General features: G+C 46.6%; 1 protein-coding gene across 8 annotated transcripts in view; it reads right to left on the bottom strand.

Moving 5' to 3' along the window:
• GATA3 (GATA binding protein 3) overlaps positions 1 to 18359 on the bottom strand; it is a 76127-nt gene that overhangs the window by 45277 nt on the left and 12491 nt on the right. For 2 of the 8 annotated variants that reach the window (XM_083700716.1, XM_083700717.1), the window contains exons 2-3: positions 11074 to 11758; positions 1846 to 2385 (exon numbers count right to left, since the gene is read on the bottom strand). In XM_083700716.1, the coding sequence (XP_083556842.1) occupies positions 1846 to 2385; positions 11074 to 11314 (781 nt within the window). In that variant the 5' untranslated portion in view covers positions 11315 to 11758. Of the gene's footprint in view, positions 1 to 1845; positions 2386 to 11073; positions 11759 to 11995; positions 12878 to 18359 lie in introns of those variants that run through there. The other 6 variants (XM_083700721.1, XM_083700722.1, XM_083700719.1 and 3 more) reach the window with 6 other exon arrangements.

The raw sequence follows: 18359 nt of genomic DNA, 5'->3' as shown, positions 1-18359 counted from the left end.
CATTAGATAGGAGTGAAATCTCTGCATTAAATGGGTGCATTGATCCTTAATCACCCATCAGAGTGGGGTGATGTCCTATGCCATGGGTAGGCAAACTAAAGGCCCAGGGGCCGGATCTGGTCCAATTGCCTTCTAAATCCGGCCTATGGACGGTCCGGGAATCAGCATGTTTTTACATGAGTAGAATGTGTCCTTTTATTTAAAATGCATCTCTGGGTAATTTGTGGGGCCTGCCTGGTGTTTTTACATGAGCAGAATGTGTGCTTTTATTTAAAACGCATCTCTGGGTTATTTGTGGGGCATAGGAATTCGTTCATATTTTTTCCCCAAAATATAGTCCAGCCCCCCACAAGGTCTGAGGGACAGTGGACCGGCCCCCTGCTGAAAAAGTTTGCTGACCCCTGGTCCTATGCTATATTTGGCTCTAGAGAATTTGGGAATAGCCCCCTCCCATGAACATCAGGACCGCCCCACTTGTTGAATGTGTGGGGCTGGAAGTGATGTTTCAGCTTAGATATGATTCAACTCTTTGCTCCTCTCTCCCACGAGGCAAAAATCAAAAAGGAAGGGAAAGGACTGACCTGTAGAGTATGGAAAACATTTTTAATCACTACCACCTTGTACAAATCTTTCTGAACCTAGGAGTGGGGTGGTATGAGTGAGTGAGGTTTAGCACATGTGATAATAAGGAGACAGCTGAATCACCTATCCAACATGTTTATTCAGACATGGATCCAATTAATTTCATGCAACTCCAGAGCAATGCAATTGTAAGAACTTTGTCTCAGATGAACATTTCGTCAAAATCAACAAAGTTTGCTTCGCCAGCTCCCTAAACAAACACGCTCAAAATAGGGTTTATAAAATCTGGGGCAACTCATGTCAAGCCAAGAAAACTGGCATTTCAATCAATTTCAGCAAGGATTCCAAGTGCACTTACTCGGAAGTAAGTTCTATTGAAATCAATAGGACCTACATTTCAGTAAGCGTTAACGGCCCTTTGCTGTGGGAGGGGGAGAATCCAATCCACTTTATATTCAGAAAAAATAACAACTGGGGGAAGAAAAGGAAGTCGAAATTGACATAATGTAGTTAAACCAGCATAGTTTGGTTTAACCATTTTGCAAACGGTGAAATTTGGATCCCTGGCCAAAGAGATTTGTGTCTCTAAATGCCAGAGGAACCGATATAAAATCAAATATCTCTGTGTATAAAATGGAGAAAATGCATAAGCCCTGCAAATATCAAAAATTAGTTGTCCCGCTGAGTTTCCTGGAATCACGTTCAAGATTCCCTCTTCTGGTAAATGATCCCCATTAAAAATCAGTTGAGTTTCTCATGTGCAAATGGACAGAGTGAATAGTGAATAGCCTGGGAGAACCTGGGGCTCTTGTCACATTGTAAAAGCTAACCCACCCTACCTTTGGTCAAGACCTGACTGGGAGAAGAAAACCCACCTTAGCTTGTTCTTATCTTTCTAAAGGAAGAGCAAAATATAGCAACTGTTGTGGAATGCAACAGTGTTTTAGGAAGAAAGGTTCTGTGGTATCTGCTTGATCCCTTTGTTGACCTTTGCATTGCCAGAGTTTGCTTTCTGCTTATAACGATCCTCGGCTTCTTTTTAAAAATAAAACAAGAGTTGGCTTCTAACTGGTCATCCATTTAGCACCTTTCCTGCACTGGAAGCTCTTTGGTCTGAATTTGCAGCTGAAAACCCATACAACCCCCCTTCTCCCCATATGATTATTCCTCCCAGTCCTTAACCTTTGCTCATTTTTTTAATTTTAAAAAAGTCTTCCCTGAACCTGAAACAGAAGCATTTTAAGAATCCGTCAAGGACCCTACCTGTGCTGGAACGTGCTTTTGGTCTGGATTTGCACCCGAAACCGGTCGGCGATCCCCCCAGCAGGCTGCTGGGAGGGAAAAGTCCAGAGCCGTATTCAGGGACGTAGGAAGGGTAAGTGGAGATGGGGTGATGAGCTGAGGAAGAGGCCCCTCCTAATGAGGCCATGCTGCTTCGGGAATGAGAAGACTCCAGCTTCATGGTTTCAGCCAGGGACACCTGGTACTTAATGCACTCTTTTTCCTCTTGCCGGCTGGACCCAGTGGAGCCTGGGGTGGAGATGGAGGGGTCCGGGGAGACATCTTTGGGAGGGGTCGGCGGGAAGGTGAAGAGGTGTGGGCTGGAGTGGCCCGCAGACAAAGTGGAGGAGGACGCCGGAGGGTAGACGGAGAGAGGTCCAGGCGAGCTGTGGTGGATGGGGGTCTTGGAGAAGGGGCTGAGGTTCCATGGGGCGGTGCTGTGGTGGCTTCCCAAAGCCTTGCTCCCATCCAGCCAAGGGAGAGAACCATGCAGCAATGGCGGGCGGCACACCTGACCACCTGCTAGGACAGAAAGACAAAAGCAGATCCCCATTAGCCAAGGAGGTAGGGTGGTGGGACAGCTTAGAGACCCGTGAGTCAGATGGGCTCAGTTGCAACAGAGTCGGGCCAATAGTCCATCTAGCTGGGAGTCATTTTGGACTCACAGCTGTCCATGGAGGCGCAGGTCCATTCTGTATCCAGGGCGGCTGTCTACCAGCTCCATCTGGTACACAGGCTGAGACCCTATCTGTCCGCAGACTGTCTTGTCAGAGTGGTGCATGCTCTGGTTATCTCCCGCTTGGACTACTGCAATGCACTCTACATGGGGCTACCTTTGAAGGTGACCCAGAAACTTTAACTAATCCAGAATGCAGCAGCTAGACTGGTGACTGGGGGCGGCTGCCGAGACCACATAACACTGGTCTTGAAAGACCTACATTGGCTCCCAGTACGTTTCCGAGCACAATTCAAAGTGTTGGTACTGACCTTTAAAACCTTAAACGGTCTCGGCCCCCATCGTTCTGCCCGGATGCTGCGGTCCAGCGCCGAGGGCCTTCTGGTGGTTCCCTCATTGCAAGAAGCAAAGTTACAGGAAACCAGGCAGAGGGCTTTCTCGGCAGTGGCGCCCGCCCTGTGGAACACCCTCCCATCAGATGTCAAAGACTACCTGACATTCAGAAGACATCTGAAGGCAGCCCTCTTTAGGGAAGCTTTTAAAGTTTGATGCATTACTATTTTAATATTTTGTTGGAAGCCGCCCAGAGTGGCTGGGGAAACCCAACCAGATGGGTGGGGTACGAATAATAAATAATTATTATTGTTATTGTTAGCTCAGTATTTTCCATAGGCAGTGGCTCTCCAGGGTTTCAGACCACGGATATTCCCAGGACTGGCTGCCAATGCTAAGAACTGAATCTGGGACCTTCTGCATGCAAAAGGGGTGCTCTCCCAGGGCTCCAGTCAAGGAATGCCTTGAGTACAGATCTGCTGGCAACCCAAAACGGAAATCCCTCAATCGATTCGTGATTTGAGGTTCACAGGGAGGAAGCGCTGGCTACCATGTGCAAAAGAGAAGCGTTGCCACCCACCTTCTCAAACCCAAATGCCAACGCTTTGAGCGCAAGACTAATCACACCCAAGCGCTTGAAAGCCTCTGCGTCCTGCCAGTTCAGAGGAGGTGGCATTTACTTAGCTGGAGCCATGGAAATCCTGCTGTCCTAACTTGGGCAAATGTCTCTTTTGTCTCTATAGCTGGGCTAGCCCTGCTCAGGATAGAAGTCTGAGATCAGAAGTGGAGAGGAATGGCGATGGTTCCGACCCAACTGACACTGCAATTCAGGACAGGGCTACTCAGAAGTAAGTTCCAACAAGTTTAACAAATTAAGTGTGCATCAAATTGCCGCCTCTCTCCAGGGTGGTCTCTGATAGGACTACTTTGAAGCAAATGGTATGGGAATTGTGTCTTGTCTCCAGCATGACTCATGCTCAGAATAGGCCCATCAACATCAATGAACGTGACTAACTTAGGTCTATTAATTTGAGTGGGTCTTCTCTGAGTAGAACCCATTTGGGTTCTGTGCTGTGTTCGCACTCAACCCCTTCAGCTGTTATTTTTAGAAGGCTATAATGTTGCTAAAATTAGGCGGTGGGACTAGTGGATTTCCATAGACGCTCCTCTACCTTTCCCCACATCACTGTGGGGATCATTACTCCAAACGCTAAATGATCTCTCTCAGTGTTTAGAGGTCAAGGGGAACATTTTTTCACTGAAGGGCCACATTCCCTCATAATACAAGCTTCTGTGGGCCACATGACAGTGGTGGACGAGGCTACAGAGGATAGAGCCTTTGTCCAACAGGCCATGCAAAAGCCAGAGGTTTTGAGACACAGACACCTCTCTCCATCCAGGCACAAAAGGGCATTCTCAAGAGTTCAAAGCCACATCCCATGCAGTCAAAAGCATTCATGGAGAGTCAGAAGTGGTGCTAGTATGGACCAGTGAGGGATATAGACTGGGGAGAGCTCAACAGAGGTTTAGAGAGATCTAGAAGCTGCATTTGCCCTCCCTCCCCAGGCCTGAACATCCTCAGTTCTCATAAATAGGTTCCCACACGTCATAATCACAGATGGAGTGTTACCCAAGTATTGAAGCGAAAGACAGCAGCAGAGAATGGAGAAAACAAGAGGCAAAAGTTTGAATTGCTACATAAAATTGATGCATTCAAGTTGCAAAGCATATTCCAACAACAATCTAATAGGTCAAGATACCAGATCTTTTGCCTTAAGAATATTTTGTTGGTATTATTAAAATACAGTGGGAAAATTACATAAACCTAACACTTGATTTTTATTTTTTTTAAAGCAGTCTGAGGTTTTCCTCCCCCTCTCCATGTTTTAAAAATTAATCTACTTACTTGGAAGCAAATTCTCAGTTTTAGTCAACAAACAGAATAGAGGCAGGTGTGTTAGAGTAAATATGTTTCAAGATGAAAAGGAAACAGACATCTATGTAGAAGGCAGGCTCATTTCAAACTGGTGGATTTTATCATCCATTACTGATTTTATGATGGCATCTAAATTGAAATTAAATTCAACAAAGTGGTAATTGTTTTTCTCGGAAATGTGTGTTGGATTAGGTCAGGCCCAAAGACAAAACTCTCCAACACTCAGATCTCAAATTCAAGAGTTGGAAGTACAACTTTTTGGAATAAATGGGACTAACATCTACATCTTCAGGCTTGGGGGGGGTGTAGGTTTCTGACCCTAAACCCCACTTAAATCCTAAGGCTAAACTTTGACAGGCACAGATTACCATGGAGCTTAAAATACTCCCAAGTAAAAAATGCTTAGGCTAGGCATGAACACACAACACATTCACCTCTGTATCTTAAATACAAGTTGATAATAGAATCATAAAATTGTAGAATTGGAAGGGACCCTCGGGTCATCTAGTCCAACCCCTTCAAATTCTGGGTTTAGTTCAGTGGAAGTTTCAATGGTGTTTAATGATTTATTCACACCTGACATTTTTTTTAAGTGTATGCCTAAAATGTAGCAGTGTAAGGAAAGGACCTTAAAGATGCCCTCCTCAGTAATGCGGCCAACTTTTCGACTGGACACTGTAGCTGTGCCTTTAGCAGCAGGCTTTTGTTACACAAGCATTAACAGGTGAGAATGCTGTCGTACCTCTCTACTGTGTCGGGCTGCCTTCTGCTCGAGGCAGAAGAGGAAGCCAGCTCACTTCCTTTCTGATCAGTTGGCAACCCTGCTGGGTCAGAAAGCCCAGGACCCCAGGAGTAGGTAAGATAGCAGAGTTTGCTCTGTGTACCATGTGAAAGGGCCCTTCCTTCCGTTTACCTGCGTGTTTGTGTGCTTCTTAAGAAGGTGAGAAGACAACGGTCTTATGCACACTTCTCTAGAAGAATGTCGCGAACGTGGATAAAATGTACCAGGAGCTAAGTTGCCTGTGAACACGCACACAGGCTCCAATTCGGTGTTTACACTCTCACACGGACTCTAAGGCAAAGTGTAACTGAGAACAATCATTCCTTGTTGGTGAATAATCCCCTTCAGATTTCCTTCTCTCTCTTCGCAATGTTCCCCACTCACCCCCCTTGGACAAATCAATCGCTGCTAATGGGGCTTCCCCAATCAATCCTGCATGGCTTCTTGAACCAGGAGGCCACGTGAAATTGACAAAAACCCATAACGAGGACTCCCCACCTTTTGCAAGATAGCAGGGGGAACTTTGCAACAGCATCGGGCAGGAGGAATAATCACCCAGTTAGGCCAGAAGGATAGATTTAAGCCAGACTTCTTTCAGCTCCCTACCTCTTGAAGCGCTGATTTTTGCCTGCCCATACCTTTGTAATACATATATTCTAATCATTAAATTTATATCCTGCACTTCTCCCCCAAAAGGAGCCCAGGGCACTTAAATCATGTTCACTAGAAAAATCAGCCCAACGCATTGGAGTTGGGACTTCAACAACCTGATCCTAAGCAGATCTACTCGAATGTAAGACACCTCCGCTCAATCAGTCTTAGTTCCTGCTAAGTAAATGCTGGATAAAGCAGCTGTCCTATCACACTTTACTTGGGACCAAGCCCCATGGACTTCGGGGGGGGGGGTTACTTTTGAGGAAACGTGTTTAAGATCATGCCTGCACCACACATAAATCAAGTTTCAAACCTGTGCCATACTTGGAAGGAAAAGTGGAGCAATCTTCAGAGAGCAAACACTGCACATCTTTTTAAATGGGCTTTAAAAATTCCTGGTTATTATTGAAATATCCTGTTTCGGACCTTGTAGGCTCCTTTCCAAGAAAGCCCTATGCAGTCCAAAATGCTGCATATTTACTCAGAAGTAAGTCCCACCAAATTAATCCTAGATAAACATGTATGGGTACCAGCAAACCTGGCCTGGGTTACGATTGCAAATACAAAATACCTGTGTTTCCACAGTCGCCTCCTTGTGCTCAAAGGGGATTACTCTCAAGTAGACACATATGACATTACAGCTTTCAGATTGCAACTAGCATCTTGTTGAAGCCAATGAGGCTGACTGGGTGGCAGTCCCCCTCCCACACACAAATTACCATGTTAAATCCTAGTACTTGGAAATATTAATTCCAATTTAATAGGTTTACGATCGAAGCAAGAAAGGCAGTTTTCCAGTATGTCGTTCAGCGACACATGCCAAAAGCTGACTGAAAAATGTCTTTAAAAAAAAATAAATATTATTATTATGCAGAATTACTTGAGCAAGTTTTTCCTTTTCCTTTCTTCTTCACACACACCCCCCCCCCCACCAAAAAAAGAAACCTCTGTCAGTCAGACAGCTCCAAATTTTACTTTTTCCACAAGAATTTCTCATGGTAGCGGTTAAAAGTTTCCTGAGTCTGCCTGTGTTGGTTTTTGAAGCAGAAAACTATCCAATGATCCAATTCTCCTTTTTACACTTCCTTTGAAAGGAGCCCTATTCAACTCAAGGGGACTTACATCTGAGTAAACATATACATGCTCAAGCTTAAGGCATTCACACAGAGAGAAAGAGTACATCCTTATTATATGTATTCTGAAGCAAGAAGATCCCATTCAAATCAATGACTTCTACAGTTTCCCAAGTTAGGATTTTAACAGGGTCTCTCCCCAATCCTAACCACATGCTAAGGTGCCTCTTAAATCCATGGGACTTCCTTGCAAGTAAATGTAACCAGGACATTTTCCACAAAGAGGAAAAATCAGACAGGCATTAACTCCTTTTTTAAAAAATGAGTTCAGGTTGAGGATCTAAAAACATCTTACCTTTTATTTTAATTGACCAAGTTGCAATTGACTGGGGGGTTGAGCAGTCTACTCTAATGGGTAAACGGAGGGGGAATCTGCAACTTTTCAAGCCAGCTTTCTCCTGTAGCTGTTTAGTGATATTGTGAATTATTCGGAGAGTTCAAATATACAGAGACGATTCCGAGCGGATAGATAGTTGCAGATTTTGCAAGCACAACTACCTAAACTCTTGCTTTGTAACCAGACTTTGGGATGAAGAAATCGAAGTTCTGGAGCAAGCACTCTCCAGCCACCCAAGTTAAGCTAGGATCTTTGTTTTTAAACCCACTGGCGTCCCCCTGCCTGCTACGCAGCCAGAACTAGATCTTACCAGGTTCTGTTTTAGAAGTCAGTCCCAATTAAATCAAGGGTGAAGCAGCAACAAGCAAAACCCCGAAATTCTTTGGCTCTGAGTTTGCGGGGGTGGGCGGCTTGGATCTGTTTGCCCAAGAAGAGATAAACTAGGCAACTTTCACAAGAAAAACGAAATAGCCCTCGCAAGCTATACTGCCCTGTGTGCATATTGTTGACGGTAGGGGCGAGGGTGCGTTTGAAAAGGGACCCATTTTTAAATCGAATGGGTATTTCGGAACAATGAAGACTCTTCTGAGGGTATGGAGAGAGATTTTCCTTCTAACCCAGTTTAGTCCTCAGGTGTGAAAACGCTATTGGGCAAGCGGCGTCAGAGTCACTCAAATTCACGTTAGATCAAAGCGATTGTTTTGCAACTCGGAGGGGAAGGGTTAACGATATTTTGAAATGTCTTGTAAAGACTAACAGCGGGGCAAGGCAATTACTAATCAGGGATTAATATTGCTCATTCAGTTCCCCGGAGGCGGAGGAGGCCCTTTTTTGCTCTTTAAAACATTTGGGAAAATTTAGTTCTCTTCCACACCCCCAACTTTATTTCCCAATTTTGGGGCGAGGGAAACCAGAGAAGGGCTTGAAAAAGCGAGAGCTAAATCTGCAGCTGGAAAAGTTTGGGGTTTATTTTTTTTGGGGGGGGGGGGATGAATATATCTCTGAGATATATATATTCACAAATATTATTCTTTCTCACCCACCAATTTACCGTGCTCTCCTTAACTGCATAGATACATTCCTGCCTACTGCATTCATATTTCTTCACCCTTTTAAAAATTCATTCTAGAATAAAATTTCACAGAGAGAGAGAGAGAGAGTAAATTAAGCCTTTTAGAAAGACCAAACTAAGTGGGTGAGTTTGGGAGCCACACAGAGCACCTCAGGGTGAAAGCTAAAATCAAACAGGAATGAGCACGACCCAGCCCAAAGTTAAATACTTTTAGTTGGCTTGGAGCAGATTGTTTAGCACACGGTTTAAAGGCTGCAATCCCTGAGAAATTAAAGGGACCTGCTCCTGGGGAAATAGGTAAGAGGCTCGGAGTGCAGTGTTGACTTGGAAGTAAGCTCCATCAAACTCAGTAGGCCTTACTTCTAAGTAGACAGGCACAGGCTCTTGCACTGCTTCTCACTACTTTAATATATTTATATTTCTATGTGTATATTAAAAAAAAACTTAAGAAACTTTTGACTGCATGTGTTTTGTTGCCATCCCGCTTGAAGCATTCTGTGTCACTCCGAAAACTGGCAGGCCACATTGTCAGACTTGGAAGGTCCTGACAAGGTGCTATTGTATTGCTTCTGTGAATATTCAGTACAGATTCATACATACTAATGGGACCAAGTCCCAGGGAGACAATCATATCACTTATTTTCCCTGACAGCTTTTAATTCTAACATCTCAGCCCGGAGGCTAAGTCATTACATCTCTCTCTCTCTCTCTCTCTCTCTCTCTCTCTCTCTCTCTCTTTCCTCCCAGAGTTTTAGTTTAGAACGGTTCAAGTTTGTCTTTTCATCGCCCAACTGGGAAGGTTTTTTTTCCCCTTCTCTCTCTTTCCCAAGTGCTTTCATAATCACTGTCAAAAGGAGCCTGTTGTCTTTTGCAGCGGCATCATTACAAGTAATATTAAAAACTAGAAATGACAGCCAAGGGATAATTTAAAAAACACGCGCGGGGGGGCTTTCAAAGTGAGCAGGGGGCGGCTGAGTGGGGGAGCCGTGTGGGTTTCTAACTAGCCACAAATTCTGTTAAGGACAAACTTCTGAAACTCTTTGCATGCGGTCTTAAAGTCCTCAGTGAGGTCGGCTTCAGCTCACTTTACGTCCGAGTAAACGTAGTTGATGGGCTGTTTTGTTTGTTTGTTTACACTGAAGCCTGTCTGCTCCGGATCGTGGTTCCGGATGTAATAATGAAGGCGAGGGATTAAAATAGCGGCAGGATCTAAAAGCTAGTCAAATATTTTCAAAGAGCTAAGATCTGCACACACACACACACACACACACACACCACCTCCCAGCAGAAGGGACACGTTTACTCGGAAACAAGTGTGTAGTGGATTTACTCTTAGGTAAAAGAGCAGGGGACTGGCGCCTCTTAAAAGCGTGGGAATCCTGCGGAAATCCATGAGGATTTCAAAGTGTTTCCGTGTGGCTACTAGATAGCCCTGCTTTTTGCCCAAATGGGCCCTATCCACCACCCAGTTTCCAAGCTGCTTCAAACCCACAAACGTTACAACCTATCCCTAGGCCAACATTTACTCGCAAGTAAGCCTCGCGCTCAGTTCCGTGGGCCTCAGTCCCCGCCGCCCAAGCAAGCATCGGCATTCAGCCTGACGCTGCAAAGCGAGCCATGTCTACTCGGAAGGAAGCGCCGCTGAGTTTTAGTGGGGCTTGCTCCCAGGTTAGCGGCTGCAACCGGGTTGCAATTCAAATCGGATTTGCGTGTGCAAGCCGGTTCCGCGGAGGCCATTGGGACGTTTCTCCTCAAATTATGGGGATTCAGCACATCTAAGACACGTTTACACGGGAGAAAGGAAATCCCAAGGGAAGCTGGCGCGACCCAGCGCGCGCGTATTGGGGAAGAAAATCCCGTTGAACCAAAAAAAGGGGGGAGTTTTGCTTCCCGAGTAATATTTTTAAAAGCATGCTACAGGATCGGGGCAGCAGGGAGCACTTTCCACGCGTGGAGCGTGGCTGGTTTGCAAAGAGGCCCAGAGCTCATCCTCTTCCACCAGGACAAGGCCGAGCCTGAGCGAGAGACACAGACCTGGTATTTCCCAGAAACGATCCTCTCTCTTGTCAGTTGCTAATGGCTTTTGGGCTTGCATTAAATCAGCAGTTCAGAAAACCAAGCATGCAGAAAGAGAGCGCGCCAGCTTTTCTCTGCCTAGTTTCCGGGGCTCATCGCTGGCTGTCAAAATGTAGCAGTTGTTGGAGGGAAGGCAGAGAGAAAGCAAGCGAGAGGAGGGGAGAAGCGGGTCGGTCGCCCTCCCTGGGATCTGCTAGGATCCTGGCACTCACCGTGATGGGCCGGGGGGTAGCGCTGCACCGTCGCCCGAACCGAGTTGCTGTAATACGGTGAGACGTGGTTGCCTTGCCCGTCGATGTTAAAAAGTACATCCACTTCCTCCGCCAGAGGATACTGCGTGGGATCCATGTAGGAATGGCCCAGTCCGGGGTGGTGGGAGTCCGGGTGCTGCCCGTTGAGGACGGCCGGGTGGTGGTGGCTTACCCACCGGGGCTGATCCGTGCTTACTTCCATCCTGTTCTCACGATCAGTGGCGGCTGGGTTTGGGTTGGTCGGTTGCAACAAAGGTTTTTTTCTGGCCTCTCTCGCTTCCCCTCTCTCTCACACACACACACACCAGTGCAAAAAAAAAATATATTTTTTTTTTCTTTTAATGGAGCGGGGGGGAAGAGACAACGAGCTGGGGAAATAACTTTTTACAAATGCCAACACCTGAATTAATTAAACACACACACAAAAAAAAGTTCGTCAAAGTGAGTCGCCCGAAGGACTGGAGAGAGGGAGAGATTTGGAAAATGTCTAGGTGCAGGGAAAAGGTGTTGCTTAAATAACCGTCTCCCCCAAAATGGGTGGGGGTGGCTGGAGAGAGAGGGGGGGCCGGGAGAGCCTGCAAAGCAACGAGAGGCAAGAGGAGTTTTCCTCTCCTCGGAGAGAGCTTGCCTGCCTTGGGTCGATCACCTGTAATGGAGGGGGGGGGACAAAAGGAGAGAGAGAAAGAGAGAAAGGAGGAGGGGGGAGAGAGAAAAAAACTTGGTTTGAAAAACTTTTAAAACACTGGATTATTTTTTTCATTTACGCGCACAGAAAATGCGCCCCCCGCCCCAAAGAGATCTCTGCAAAAGTCCAACTCCTGTGCCTCTCTTATCTCTCTCCCCCCCCCCCCCCCCGCTTTTCAAACAAGTCTTCGCGACTCACCTATCCGCCCAGCGAAGGCACCATCTCGCTTCTTTCTCTTTCGATCTCCGCAGCCTCGCGGGAAAATTGGCCGCAGGGATCCCTGAGCGCTCAGCCTGCGCTGCCGCGCTGTCCTACCCTCTCGTCTCTCTCCCCCTCTCAGGTTTAAAAAATAAGAAAGAAATACACCGTCTCCCGCACAGTCTCCCGTTTGGAAATTTCACCTGCAGAAGCGGCGGTGAGAAGTTCGCTTTTGTTTTACTCTTGTATTGATTTTCTGGTTTGTTGGAGAGATTACTTTTCCCCTCTCCTCGCCTTCCTTTCCCCCCTCTTTTTTTAGGTTGTTTTGGAGTGCGTTGGTTGGTGGGGGCTGCTTTTTGCGGCGGGGAGCATCTCTCCTCCTCCTCTTCCTCCTCCCCCCTTTCAAAAATCAGCAAACGTTCCCCCCCCCCCCAAAAAAGAAAAAACTTTGCGGACGTTTTAAAATGCTATTTCTAAGAGCATGCTGAAGAAACGAGAAAGGGAGGAGAAACTACGGGGTGCGAGGAGCCCGAAAAGAAAGGAAGGAAGGAAGGAAGGAAGGAAGGAAGGAAGGAAGGAAGGAAGGAAGGAAGGAAGGAAGAAAGACAAGAAAGGAAGAAAAAAAATGAATACAGAAGCACCCTTGGAAAAGTTGCGCGAAAACAGCCAGGGAGAACTTGATCGGCTCAAATTGTCCTCCTCATTTCACTCCACCTCTCGCCTGCCCGTCTGCCCTCCCCCCTTCCTTCCCTCTCTCTCTCTCTCTCTTTTGCTTTTCTTTTTTCTTTTTTTCTTTTTAAAGAGAAGGCATTATTTCTGAAAGAACCAGGATGGCGCCAGCCGGCTCAGTATCCACAGACAGCTGCGGCGAGACAGAACTTAAGGAGGTTCCAGTGTCATCAGCAGGGAGGGGGTGGAGTCTGTCCCTGAACGAGGAGGGACAGGGGGACGGGCAGGGAGGGGGGAAAGGAAGAAAGCGAACTAGGGCTGATCCCTTCCCCTCCTCTTCCTCCTCCCCCCCCAAAAAGAAAACACACCTCCCCTCCACCCACGCGTACCGGAGACGGAAAGAAATAAACTCATTTTGAGGGCGAGGGAGAAAGGCTTAACCATCTCAAGTTTGAGTTCCTCTAAGTTGATGTTTTTTGGGGGGGGGGGAATCAGCCCTCTATTATTATTATTGATTTTTATTTTATTGGATCATCCTTTCACAGGAAGGACTGGGCACCATATAATGTAAGGACACTGAACTGGGTGGCTGTTTATATTGTGATACGAGTTAGCCTCTATTTCTGAGCAGATGAAAGTGAGTGAAGACGGGCGAATTTAGTACTTCGTGAGCTGTCCACACGCAAAACAAAGCGGGTGCGTGTGAGAGTTGATCAGCTCAAGCTAGCCCTAGCGTGCTTTGGCAAACGGAGAAGGGTAATATTTAAAATAATGGCGAGTTCGACTTTAGCAAGTAAGGAGAGATTACACGTGTTTTCTTCCCCCGTTCGCGGTCTGCCGAGAATGAAACGGCAAGGGGCGAGCCTCTTTCAGGAGCACAAAACTGAGGAAATATCAATGTAATCCCTGGAGGAAGCTGAGTTTAGGGTTCTTGCTGGCAGGTGAAAAGGAGCCACTGGGAGAAAGTCTGAAAGTGGGGGAGTTAGGAGTGGATTTGACTTGTGGACTTCAATTCTCAAAGCCATTAACTCCCCATAATAATCCGGCATCGGTCCGAAGAGGCGAGGGCTGAGTCGTATGCGAGGCTTCGGCCCCTGAGCTCCTCCACGGGCCACTTGGCTTGCGAAAATGAAAGGGGCCGGAGGAGAAAGGAAGGGGTACCCTCGGAGCCAATCAGGACGCAGCAAGAGCCGTCTGCTGGCCAAAGGCGTCAGCGATTGGCTGCTCGCCTCGCGTTCGAACTTTTAACTACTCTCTCAACGTTCTCTCCATTGAGCCATTGCATCCCCTAGTGGTTCATTCAAACTCAAGAACCCGGAGGAGCTATTTTCGCCCTGAGCATTTATTTTGAAGGGTGGTGGTGGGGTTTTTGTTCTCTTTGAAAGCGCAACAAGTTGCATCGTCTTCCTTTCCGCTGCTCCCCCACCCCGGCTCCACCCGTCTTCTCTTGTCGCCCTTTCTCCTATTCGCCCAGACCTTGCAATGCAATAAATTGGGTTGAATTGAGGGAAATCAAACTGTTGCTGGGAAGAATTAGACAAGTGTTTAAAATATGCGCAAGGGACCCGAGTATTGGCTTTGTTTCTGAAATGCTAATAAGTTGCATTTTTAAATATATATATAGAGAGAGAAAGAGCTCTGTTAATTGTGGTCATTGTCCCTGTACTGGACGTTGTTAGTTTGATTTTCATGTAAAAAAAAAAAGTGTGTGTGTGGATAAGATACACACTGAGAGAGAGAGATCTCCTAATGCTGTACTGCAGTCCCTTCGCAGGATCTACTACCCAGTTAAGCGAAAGCATTTGGTTTCACGAGTGTTAATGTAGGCCGAGAGTAAGCGTGCTTACTCACAGAGGGCAGCCCCACTTGAACTTAATGTGTTTTGCCTGTGCGTAAATGCGCAGAGGATGGTAGCCTCCACGCCGTTGGAAGTCTATGGGAGTTCCACCAAAGTTATTACTACATCAGTTTTAAGTTAAGTGTGCGGGGAGATGGTCCTAATGTTTCAGCTTAATTGGTTTGTGGATCGGGTTCAAGGATTTATTTTCCCTTTTTTTTCTTTTTGCCTTCACTGACAGATTTGCATCTCCAGTCTGTTTTGATGATCAGAGATGTCTAGGAGTTGCTTGGGGCGTAATTTAACACTTTCCTAACCAAAAAGGGGGGGGAATCCCTTCTTTGAGCGCAGCTACCAGTAATCCTCAGGCGCCGACAGGGCAGACCCAAATCTTCCCGATGCTCAGTCACTGACTTCGGATTGAGGCTACGATCCTATGCACCCTTGATAGCATCGAGTCCCCTTGAATACAGTGGGGCTTACTTCGGAGTAAGAATCGCAATGGGTGGCATTCAACTAACTTTTACTCAGAGCCGACCCGTTTGATATTAATGGACCGAATTTAGGCGTGTTAATTAATTTCAATGGGTCTACTCAGAGTAAAGCTTAGAATAATTTCGCCCCATGGTTTGTATATCGCAGCCCGGAAACGTACAAATAATGCCCACTTTAAAATATAATTTTAAAAAACTTTAGAGCAAGCAGGAATCCGCGATTAGTAAGGGCCCAATTCTATATATGTGACTCCTTTGCTAACTCTTTCTGGCAGTTAAAAGAGCCTTAACATTTTTGCCTCATTCACAGTTGCGAGATTCCTGCATGAGTCGGAACTGCACTGTGGAAAAAATCTGTCCAAACCATTTCACGTGAATCTCTAACTATAACTGACGCAGAAAGGTCGGCGGATGGGGTTATTTTTTTCTGAAGGAAGGGAGACACCTTCCCTTAAAAAAAATAAATTGACCCAGTGCTCTCCCGTGATTTAGGCTGCGATTCTAACCCCTGGGGAGTAAATTCAGTTGAATTCAATAGGACATATCTGCCTGGTTAGGATGGTTAGGATTGCGTTTTTATTATTATTATTAAAAACAGGAGTAATGAGGAAAAGAAAGAGTAAAAATTCCCTAGCTGTAGGCGCAGAGGAATCTTGTCTCAACTAAATGATTAAATGAAAAGTATATACGTAAAGTCCTGATTTTCCTGATTTTTGTTCATCCCCACTTGGTATTTGGTGGGGCGCCTGAAGTGAACTTTCGACGCATACTCTCTTGGGACACTTAAAATATTAATTGTAATGGTTTTTAAAAAGGTAAGACGATTAAAAATGTTGAGCTTTGGTCACTTTTAAAAGTATTCCATGCAAAATGTAAATGGCTCACCCCCGTGTCCTTATTCAGAAGGCTCGGTTTGTATTAGATAAAACAGGTAAAGAATAGTTTTGTTTGAAGAACGTCCCAAGCTCTGCATAATATCAGCTTCTGGGGAGGGGAGGGCTTTTGGGGGTGGTGTTATTCGCCGCCTTCTCCCTCCCAAATAAGATTTAGGATGCCTGGGACCAAGGCTGCGTAAGCAGCATAATTTAAAAGCATATGACTTCCCTCCAAGAATCCTGGGAACTATAGTTTGCTAAGGGTGCTGTTGATTATAGCTCTGTGCGAGGGCAAACTACAGTTCCCCCGGTGTTCCTGGGGTGGGGGGAGATTATGTGTTTTAAATGCATAGTGTGTACGCAGTCTCAGCCTAGCCTGCCTCGCAAGATTGTTTTGAGGATCAAGGGCGGCGCATTCTGCGCGCGCTGGAGAAAAGGCAATGAACAGTCCTGTTAGGTGGGACATCATCAACATTATTATTTATTATTATTATTATTATTATTATTATTATTATTATTGCTACTCTTCAGTAGCTCTTCAGTGGGTATGTGGATTCGAACCCATAACCTCTTAGCCACCGCAGCAACGGAGGAAACCTGGAGCGACCGTGCCTGCTGCTGTAAAGGTGGGGGGTTTATTGCGAGCAGATCTCTCCTCTTCTCCCTCCCCTCTTGGTAACTGGATTGACCGGTTGTAATTGGGAGGCTGCTCTGCCGAAGGCCCCTTTCCTAGGCCAGCCTGGCCGACGCCACTGGGGGCTGACGTCACGGCCATTGTGCCCATCCGGGAGGGGCCAAAGGAGCGTGACCGGGGTGGGGAGAGCGGAAATAGAAGGAGCCGTTCGATGCAGTCCCGCTATGGTTCCCAGCACTGGATACACGTGTAAGAGGGATTCCTCGTACAGACGTAACACTACCCTCGCCACACCGGGTCAGAATGTTGTTTGGATCATCCGGGATTCTACAAGCTTGGGAAGAAGTCCTTTAAATGATGCAATTAGAAAGAAAAGTGGGTAGGTTGGAGAGTAGCTGAGGTCTGCCTGGGAATCCTCTTTCCCCCCCAGTGTTTACACACACAGAAGGCCCACTGAGTTCAATTATGCTTCCGCGGTGTAAGGGGTGCCATGCGGAATGGTGACAGTCTGGGCAGCCAGGGTGGTGCAATGATTAGGGTGCTGGACTAGGACCAGGGAGTCCTGGGTTCAAATCCCCCACTCGGCCACGAAGATCCCTGGGTGGCCTTGAACCAGCCGCTCACTCTCCGCCTAACCTACCCCACAGTGTTGATGGGGGGATAACAGCGGGGGAAAGTATCTGCGCCACCTTGAGCTCCTTGGAGAAAGAGAGGGATACAACTGAAATAAATAAATAAGGCACTCTGCACGTGCTCAGAAGGGGACCACTGGGAGACCCAAGAGAAAGGAAGGGAAGTTGGCAAGACCATCGTATTCATTTCCGACCTCTAAAAGCGGTAGCCCTGCACGACATCAGTCATATATACATTTATTTGATGTTTATTTTGGCGCCCAGGCGCAAGGGCATTGAGCACCATTCCAAGGGATGCAGATTGAGGAGATACTCTTTGCGTAGAAGTAAATCCCGTTGAGTTCAGTACGGTTTACTTCTGAGTAAGGCAGTGCGCTGCAAAAAGTGTGGTTTGTTTTCCTCCAGGTGGCTAAAGGTAGGAGCAGAATAGATCTGTTGATCAGGCAAACCGAATGCGTTTCCCAGGCTATTAACACAATTGCATTTATTCTATGTGGCTTGAGTCGGGCGGACGTCCATGGGACTCCTCTAGAGTAAGACGGTTTGAAAATTCCCGCGCGCTCATTCAGATGAAAGAGAGAGAGACTCTGAATTCAGCAAGACTGACTGCCAGGCGAACCCGCCTAGGTGTACACAGAAAAGGCCAAAATAACGCGAAGTGGCGTCCCAAATTTCCCCACATAAATGTTATTCAGGGGGAACTTCTCAACATATATAAACTAGATTCAATCCGACCAAGTTTCTGACTTAGTCTACTACGGAATAAGCGCACATGGAGGTTTAGTTTTGTTTGGGAATCCTATCCCGCTTTCCTAAGCGGGGAGAAGACGCAGTCGCGCGCTCTTCTCCAAATGCGAGCAAAAATCGGTTTGCAGAAAGACATCCGCATTTTTACTCAGGAGTAAGTTCCACCGAGGTCGGTGGGAGTGGGGTTTTCTGTCAAAGGAGCACGTGTAGAACTGCCGCCTCCGAGTGATTATTCATCACTCACAGACGCACCTTTTTCCATTAGAGAAAGGCGAAGCTTGCCAAATCTTCCGGAGTTCCGAGGGGAATTCCCTTTTTCTCGAGGGGCATTTTTCCTGCACAAAGACTCACTCGTAACTTCTCCAAAACCTCTCCCCTGCCCGTCCCTACACAAACGGAGTTAGGTAGCCTGAGCCACCGAAAGTGAACCGGTCGATTTAAAAAGCAAACGCGACGATCTCAGTCTCCTCTCGGCT

This window comes from Podarcis gaigeae (assembly GCF_964106915.1).
Source record: "Podarcis gaigeae genome assembly, chromosome: 10".
Classification (NCBI taxonomy): Eukaryota; Metazoa; Chordata; class Lepidosauria; order Squamata; family Lacertidae; genus Podarcis; species Podarcis gaigeae.
The sequence above is the reverse complement of the archived record's forward strand: the minus strand, read 5'-3'. Positions and strand labels throughout refer to the sequence as shown.